General features: G+C 42.6%; 1 protein-coding gene across 1 annotated transcript; it reads left to right on the top strand.

Annotated features, from left to right (window-relative positions):
- The first annotated feature begins 6,791 nt into the window (after nucleotides 1–6,791).
- Nucleotides 6,792–8,972, top strand: LOC123170641 (B3 domain-containing protein Os12g0591400). Its single transcript, XM_044588466.1, has 3 exons — nucleotides 6,792–6,925; nucleotides 7,027–7,127; nucleotides 8,619–8,972. The coding sequence occupies exons 1-3, from the start codon at nucleotides 6,898–6,900 to the stop codon at nucleotides 8,970–8,972; spliced, it is 483 nt and encodes a 160-aa protein (XP_044444401.1). The 5' UTR covers nucleotides 6,792–6,897.
- The last annotated feature ends 342 nt before the right edge of the window (nucleotides 8,973–9,314 follow it).

Here is a 9,314-nt window from a genome sequence, read left to right as displayed (position 1 = left end):
ACATGAAGGGCCATGCTTCCATCCAAGATAGATGTATGTTATGAATATTGATGGTAATATAATACATCCATAACACTGACGCTAAATGTCGCAAGACTATGAGAATACCACACATGTGTGGCACTGTATTTGGTCACATTGGAGAAACCCGCATGGAAAAATTCCATTGTGATGGATTTTGAAGTCGTTTGATTTTGAATCATCCGACACTTGCAACTTTTCTCCGAAAAGTGAAGTGACTGAAATACCGTTCACAGGCCATAAGGAACGAGAAACAAACTTATTGGTGATCATACATTTTGATGTGTGTAGTTCAATAAATGTTGTTGCAAGTAGTGGATATATATATCATCAGAAATGACTCAAGTTGATATATGGATATTTGCTTGATGAGACGTAAGTCTGGATCTTTTGAAATCATTCGAAAGGTTTTTAAAAATGAAGTAGAAGTTATTGTAACAAGAAAATTATGTTTCTGCAATTTGATTGCACAAAGGAATATTTGAGTTACATGTTTAGCGAATGTCTGATGAGTTGTGAAAGGGGTTTCATAACTTGCACCTCCCGGAACACCACTGCAAGTGAAAAGTCCGTGGAGATGTAATCTAACCATTTATGACATGGTAAGGTCAAAGATGACATAAATAAATTTGCCATTATCCTTTTTAAAGTGATGCTTTAGAGACTGCGGCTTTTACACTAAAAAGAGCTACATCGGGTCTGTTGAAATGAAGCCATGGTATGGTACGCCCAACCATGTTATATCTCTTCTTAACATTTGGAATATGGGGCTTGTGTAAAAGGTTACAAACCTATTCCAAATCAGACAAGTGCTACTTTGTAGCACTAGTAGAAAAAGGACCTTTAGTCCCGGTTCATAAGGGCCTTTAGTCCCGGTTCTGGAACCGGGACTAAAGGGTCGTTACACGAACCGGGACTAAAGGCCCTCCACGTGGCCGCTGCCTGGAGGTCCACCTTTAGTCCCGGTTGGTAACACGAACCGGTACTAAAGGAAATTTTATGATTTTTTTTTGAAATTTTTTTTATTTTCAAATTTCTGAATTATTTTAACCTCTAATCTCTAATCACCCCTCATCACTGCTCAATTTAACCTCTAATCTCTAATCACCCCTCATCATTCCAAATCATCTAACTTCCCGGACGGTCACCCATCCTCTCACTACTCCAGCCTGAGCATGCTTAACTTCCGGGTTCTATTCTCCCTCGTTTCCAAGTCTGCACTTGTTGTTTTCCTGACAATAGTAAGATGTCAATCCTATTAACCCTCAGGAATTTAGCTTGAGCATTAAGTCACACATTTCACTGTTTGAGTTTGAAACTATTGTTCTAAAAAACAATAATTATTTAGTAACACTAATATTTCTTGAATAAGTAGTTTGACCATAGTTTGACCACAGTTTGACCACAGTTTGACCAGATTTGACCAAAATTCAAAAAAACTGAAATAATTATTTCGTAACACTAATATTTCTTGAATAATTAGTTTGACCACAGTTTGACCAGATTTGACCAAAATTCAAAAAAACAGAAATAATTATTTAGTAACACTAATATTCTTGAATAATTATTTAGTAACACTAATACTTCTTGAATAAGTAGTTTGACCATAGTTTGACCAGATTTAACAAAAATTCAAAAAAACTGAAATTTGAGCATAACTTTTTTTCCTTTTAGAATTTGAGGATTCTAAAAATTTCCTAACTGGTACATGTAGTAACATAACTACATCTGGAAGGATTTTAATTTTTGAAGTTTTTATCATTTTCTTTTGCTTTTTACAAAACTGAAAAGGCGATCCACGGGGGGGGGGGGGGGGGGGTAGAGTTTGAAAATGGGACCTTTACTACCGGTTCGTGCCACGAACCGGTACTAATGCCTCAGACCCCATTAGTACCGGTTGGTGGCTCGAACCGGGACTAAAGGTCTAACCTTTAGTACCGGTTGGTGCCACGAACCGGTACTAATGGGCATCGCACCCTTTAGTCCCGGTTCGTGGCACCAACCGGGACTAAAGGCCCCATTTGAACCGGGACTAATGCCTGTACGGTGCCCTAGCCGCTCGAACCGGGACTAATGCTCACATTAGTCCCGGTTCGTAATGCAACCGGGATTAATGCTCTTTTCTGGCCGAACCAAAGCCCTGTTTTCTACTAGTGTAGGTTATACCAAAATGTTGGGTATTCCTCCGTCACTATAGCGAGGCAAATAGTTTTGCCACGAAACGGTGTGCTTTTAAAGAGAATGGTTCTTTCAAAAAGGTGAGTGGGAGAATAGTGCAACTCGACGAGATAAACAGTATCTTCGTCATCAGATCAAAGGAAAGAGACCTTGAAAGTAATTCCAGAGTTTCCTACTACGACTGATACGAAATTCTCTACAATAAAATGTATGAACTTCGGTCGAACATGTAGCTGAACCACGTAGGCAAGGATCGTGCAAACCTCTCATCTGCGCAAACGAGATATTGTTGTTAGACAACATTATACCTACGATACACAAGGAAGCATTGATGGGCCCTGACTCCGGAATTGGCTAAATGCCAATACAACCCGAGTTAGTTTCCATATAAGTGATTCAAGATTAAAACCTTGATACACCTTTCGAAAGACTTAGAGTCTAACGAATATTTATGGAACTTAAAACTGATACGGATAAAAATGTTTTATCCATAAAGCTCGACTTGTTGAAATAACAAGTTCAAGAGTTGACTACGATGAGGTTGTTTTCATCGTAGCGATGCTTAAAGTCGGTTCAGGTTGAACTAGCAATTAATACATATTTCAATCATGAGATATGAAACATGGATGACAATAGGATTTCCATCTGATGGAAATGAAACCAAGGAATTGCATGTGTTACAGTCCAAGGCATTTTGTCTATCCAGAGGATGCTAGTGAGGGTGCAAACTTCAGAGTTCCAGCGATGGACAGAAGAGAGCAAAATGGAGTTAGAATCTTCGTGCTTTGATGAAATGGTCAAAGGGTTTTGACTTCATCAATGGGTAACGAAGATGCCTGTAATTCAAGAAAGTAAGTGGGAGCATAATAATATTTCTAAAAACCTTGTGTGCTTGACACATTGTTAATTGGAAATAAATTTCTTGACACAAATTAGGACTTCATTTGAAAATAGTTTTTCGATGAAGTGCTTAGGCTAAATAGCCTCAATATTAGGCATGATGATCTATGGAGATAGATTTACCTAATGGGGCTAAGCAATGAATACGTGTTGACAAGATGCTAAAACCTTTTAGCATTTAAAACGCCAAGGAGTGATTCTTGCCGAAGTCACATGGAAAGAGTTTTTGCAAGACTCGGTGTCCCAAAACACTGATGAGTAAAATACATGATGGAGATTCCACACACTCTTGTGTTTGGACTAATCATGTATTCCATGGTATGTAAAACAACCAGATATGTCCGATACTCCCAAGGTGTTGCGAGTATGGATACCAAAGTGATCAAATTACTGATCATGGGACAACAGTGAAAGATGTCACAGAGTACTAGAGTAAGTACTGATGACATGGTTTTCTCGCAAGCAGAGATCATGAAGAGTTCGTTGTAAAATGTTACATCGATACAGTCTTCATATTTTCTCCATATGATTTTCGATTTAAATCAAGGGTTTTGTGTAACACACAATGTGGTGGCACAGTTAGTTGGAATTTGTTCAAACTAGTTACTGTGGCGAATTCTATAACAAAGGCTAAGTATATTGACGCTTTAGAAGCGACAAAGAAGATGTTGAATCATATAGTTCATTCATGAACTTAGTATGGTTCCAAGATGGCTTTTGACAATGGGACACTACTGCAGATAGTTGCTCCATAACTCAGTCTGAGGAATCCAGGTTCGACCTGTGATTCACATACATACAAAGCCAAGTACACACAAAATATGAATTTTGTGAAAACATGAAAACGCGAGGACATGCAAAGATACACACGGAGCTGAAGTCGTCAGATCCGTTGGACATAAGGCTATACCACAAGTGAAGCATATTTACACCGGTGTGCCACAGGTGTGAAGTGCATTAGCATAAGCTAGATTATTGTCTCTAGTGCAAGTGGGAGTCTGTAGGAGATATGCCCTAGAGGCAATAATAAATGTTATTGATTATCTCCCTGTTCATAATTATGTTTATGTTCCATGCTATAACTGATGTGGTTCCCGAGCCCGTATATCCATAAAGGCTCTGGGGAGAACCCATATGCACGTGTGGAATAATAAACGGTAAAATGTATTCCTAGTCGTGCCTCTAAGACTAGCTCAAGTGTTGCATGATGATTATGTTTTCCCAATCATGGGCATGTCTATGCCATGCAACTTTGAGGGCACAATGTCAGGAAGGACATTTGTGTTGAATCGACCCAAATTGATGTTATGCTATGAGATACATTCGTCACAAGTTAATGGTTTATAACACAGAGATAGTTAATGTTTGCATAGTTCCTTAGACCATGAGAGTATCGAGTTTCTTCATGCTTGCTTCATGAACTTTGGGGTTTGTTAAACGTCATTCGTAACTGGATGGCTATTACGGTGGCTTACGGGTTCATGGGAAAGTATGTTAAGTAACTTGATAGCTCGAGATTGGGATTTGCTCCTCCGACGATGGAGAGATATACTCGGGCCCTCTCGGTGTTACGGTGTCCATCATCGTCTGGCCAGACACCTTTGTGATTTGATCACGGGGATGCCGGAACACGGAAACGAAAAGAGAACAAAACCGGTAACGAGGTAACTTGCATGGTGGACAAATTGTTCGTCCACGGGGATGCAATAAATCTCACCTCAGGTGTTTGTGATATATCGTGAAGCAACAGGAATAGCTCACCGCAACTGGAGGTTCACTCGAATATCCATTCGTGTGGGTATAGGGGTCAATATGGGTGTCCACGGCTCCGATGTTGATCATTGATCGGAATGGGTTCCAGGTCATGTCTATACTTCACCGAACCTATAGGGTCACACGCTTAAGGGTCATCTATCTGCTGAATACTAGACAGGAAGTCTGAGAGAAAATCACCGAAAAAGTTTCGGACAGCGGAAAAGTTCCGCAGAGAGAGGTCACCGGATGAGTTCTGGTGAAACTGAAAAGTTGTTTCAGGGGATACCATAAAGTCAAATTGGTTTCGGCACATGCCTGATAATTCTTGGAGGGTGCCAGAATCATTCTGGAAGCTTTCTGGAATTTTCCGGGATAATAACCGGATATGCTCCGGAGCTGCCGGAACCACTTCAGATGCTTTTCGCAGATGAAAATCACTAAACCGGAATTGTTTCGGAACGCGTTGAAAATAATTTTGGTGGGTATTGAAAATGTTCTAAGCCCACACAAATATTTTCAGTTCGAACGGACGCTCAAAAATGTCGTCGTGAATAGAGAAAATCAACTTTATGGTTACTTTATGGAAAGCCACCTTTTGGGGCTTTGCTCCAAAAGATCTTGGAGATGACATGGATGGATAGGAGCCAATTTTTGGGCCCCTCATGGGGGTGTGGCCGGCCACATGGGGTATCCCCTCTTGGGGACCCTCTTGTTCATTGGTTTCACTCCTAGGTCCTTGCGGAAGGACTTCATTCATGTGCATTTTGGGTTTTTGTGTGAAACTACCCTACCCCTTGGGATTTCCTATAAATAGAGGTGGAGGGGCAGCCCTCCACACTCACTCTTTCTCACATACATGCCATTGCAATGATCTAGCTTCTTCTCTCCCTCCCAGCGAAATAGTTTTGTAGTGCCGAAAGGCTGTCTAGGTTCCGGCAGAAACTAGTTCTGGACGGCGAAGCCCTGCCGGATAGATGACACCGTATGTGTGCAACTCTGTAGAGAGATCGTAGTTTCGGTCTTAGTTCGTGAGTGCCTCCCGAAGGGCTGTCCGTGTGACCGGCCGAGTTTCGAAGGTCCTCCCGAAGGGCTGTCCGAGTGCCCGCTCGAGTTTCGAAGGTCCTCCCGAAGGGCTGTCCGCGACACCGTCCGGAGGACTGTTCGACCGCCTCCCGGAGGGCTGTCTGAGGAGCAGATGAGGGTATACATCCTCGCGGTTGGGAGGTTGTAAATCCTAGTTGCGGGGATCTGCACCGCCGATCGTCATCGACTCTACTTCCCGCTGCGCTACGAGTCGGTAACGAAAAAGATCAAACCTTGTATGCAGTCTCCATAGTGGTCCTGGGCTGGTGCGTAGGTCGGAAATTTTTTGTTTTCTGCTGCGTTACCCTACAGTCTCCTCCGACTCAGAAGACGACGAGTGAGTGTTGCCGCTGCAGGGTCGCCGCCGCACCCGGAGAGCTCCGGTGAGCTCAGATTTTGCTTAGTTATATGGTACGGCGGTGTGGCATTATAGTATATGTAGTGATAATCGCTCTATGTGCCCATGATCAAACTATGAATATGCTATGTGTTCTTCAATTTCGCCCGCGAATGATTTGTTTTGAATTTTACGGATTCAAATACGGTTTCTGTTCGGCCGCAGCCGAAATGGCCCCTCGAACCCCTGCTTTCCCTGCCCTTATACCGCGTTTACAGTTCGCGAGTATAAGGGGTCGGCTAGAGTTGCTCTAAGTGTAGTAATTTTGCTGTTATGTACGAATAGTACTTTTTCTTTGAGAAAAAAAAAGAAGTACTACAAAGTCCACTTCCATTTTGCAGTGCAAGTGGGTGATAATTGATGAGAGAGTTACTGCCCCACGTCTTGACCAAAACGCGATAAGAAGAGCAACCGCGTTGGGTTGGACTTGGATCGGGTTCACATTCACACTGAACACGCCACACACAGGGAGGGTCGACGCTCGGCCTCCCCCGTTCACACTCACACTCCAGCCAGCTTGGTCTCTCCACGCTCCACACCGACCTCGCCGGCGGCGGCGATCGATGGCCGGGGTCAACCCAGCACCAGCAGGTAGCCACCACTCAGATCGTGCTCGATTAGTACGTGGGGGAGTCTAAAAACGTCTCTCTTCTCCCGATTTCTTCTTACCCGCTGCTATCCATGTGTGGCAGGCTGGAGCGGCGGCGACGGCGACGGCCACTGCGAGGACTGCGCCGGCGGCGACGGGAAGCAGTTCGTCATCGTCGCCTCAGAGGGCTTCCGCGACCACGCGGTGAGAGCTCCATTTATTCCCTTCAGTTAGTCCCACTGCCGGGCCGGTCATTTATCCCCTTCACTTACCTTCCATTGCATAGATTCCTTCCAATTTGAGGTTTTGAGGTGCTCAAAGCTTGAAAAGAATGTGCGATTGGTTTCGTTTCGTAGCTCCATTGTTGCCGTGTGCGCAGATCCACGATAGAATTGTTTCGGTTAGGTTATTGGTGTCCCGGCAGATTTTAGGCAAGCGATAATCTAGGGAAAAAAAATAGACGCACCCAATACAAAAGTTCTGAATAGGGTTTGAACAGGGTGTCGCACTGAATGGATCAATGTACAATTATCCTCTAAAGCGTGATTTCAACCTTTGCTAAATTCATGAGATTGCTCCAGATCACAGCTGAAGACGCTTATACTGGAAAAAAAAGTGCCGATTCTATACATTGTCCAACCCTATGCAAAATGTTACATAGTGTTGTTTATGCGTGAGGTTCGTAAGATGACTTATTCGCTTGGTTGAACTTTTGAATAGATTGGTCACTTTGCTATGTTTTCCCGGTGAAAACTGATCCTGTGCTACTGATTGATGTAACCTCCACCGATTAAAACAGTGAAGAAAACAAGGTGACCTGACAGTTGTTTGCTGTGTCTCGCCCAAATAATGCTTGATGCTTCTTCGAGAATCCCCAACCAATGGGGTCATGTAGCATATCAGTATTTTCAAGTAATAGCTAGAAAACTAATGTAAACGATATGGTCCAGGTATTGTGAATTGTGACTTGCATGTAGCAGCAGAAAAGAGATTTTTTTAATACTCATGGAATATACTTTTAACCTTTTTATTCCTTTTAAAAAACTATTGGATACTTGAGCAATTTTATATCTTAGCTACATTGTGCCGTGTCGACGATTCAATTGTTTCGGTTAGGCTATTTTTTTGGTGGGGTGGGGGGTCAGGGTGATGAAAATTTTGACTGGAAAGAAACGTTTGGCTCTGGTCTTAGCTACAGTATCGGTCATCCTACAAGTACCAAATGGGCAAGGTGTGAACAATATGCATTTTTGAAGTTAAGTAATTAATAGTCCATAATGGAGTACCACGTGATGGACATTTAGTAAGTTCATTTAAGCTAGAGATTACTCATTTTACCTGATCCAGATGAATTGGCAATAATATATGGCACTTGTTTAAGCGAAAATATAGGTTGGGAGCGATGGCATTATGGATCAGCAAATTCACAAAGTGCGATGTAGAGATAAATAGATAGGTCTTGGTTGATTCACAATACCTCATCGATGGATGGTATTAAACATCTTACCTAGCAAGAATAAAAACTATATATTATTAAGGATGCACGATATATTCGTCACTCCTATTTCAGTTATTAAGCACACAGAAGTGGTGCAAACAAAATTTATACTACTACTTTTTCAAATCATTATGAATTGTTGCGTGTGACAAATCCTATATCTCTAACCAAAATGAAGCTTCCTTGTCCTTGGACAGTCCATACCGCCAGAGGTTGGGAGCCATCTCAGGAATATGATTCGTGATATAGAGCATGTCAAGCTTGAAGCTCCTGATGGCCGGACGTACGATGTTAAGATTATGATGTTCTATAAGATGTTTCTCTTTACATCTGGAGAAACATCTGGATGGCAAGAGTTTGTAGATGCAAATGAAATTCAAGAAGGTCACTCGATTGTGTTTGTGTATCGTGGGAACTCCACCTTCAGAGTTAATATATCCAATATATCTGGCCATGAGAATCCTTCTTCCTTCTCTGAACCACCTCCCAAGATCTTCGGAGCCGTTCCTCCTCCCCGCACTTCTTGTGTGTTAGAGTCTAGTCTGCGCTAATCACTCGATCACACAAGGAAAAATTCTATGGATTTTGCGTCGCGTGCAAAACTTGCGACTTTTCTTTTTTTTTCTTTCTCTATTTATCGGGTATAGAAGGAAACGGAGTGGCCTATAGTTTCCTCGCGCCACGACCCTGACCACTCGTGCCATCCCACGAGTTCGCGTCGTGCTAAACCACCCGAGCTAAACGCATGGGCTAATGTGACGTGGTCACATCGTGCTACAGGCCCATGCAGCCTACATGCAAGGCACGCACAAGTCGCGGGCTCTAAGCTGGAAACAAGCTAACTACTACGAGTTTATTCTTAGCAACTAGATTAGCTAACAAAACACCCCCCT

Source organism: Triticum aestivum, chromosome 7D (assembly GCF_018294505.1).
Source record: "Triticum aestivum cultivar Chinese Spring chromosome 7D, IWGSC CS RefSeq v2.1, whole genome shotgun sequence".
In the NCBI taxonomy this organism is placed as follows: domain Eukaryota; kingdom Viridiplantae; phylum Streptophyta; class Magnoliopsida; order Poales; family Poaceae; genus Triticum; species Triticum aestivum.
This window is presented reverse-complemented; position numbering and strand designations above follow the sequence as displayed.

Excerpts from the sequence above, each read along its gene's own strand:
- LOC123170641 (XM_044588466.1), top strand. The coding sequence starts at position 6,898 with ATGGCCGGGGTCAACCCAGCACCAGCAG. Across the intron at positions 6,926-7,026 it reads GGTCAACCCAGCACCAGCAG|GCTGGAGCGGCGGCGACGGC; the intron begins GTAGCCACCACT and ends CATGTGTGGCAG. Across the intron at positions 7,128-8,618 it reads AGGGCTTCCGCGACCACGCG|TCCATACCGCCAGAGGTTGG; the intron begins GTGAGAGCTCCA and ends GTCCTTGGACAG.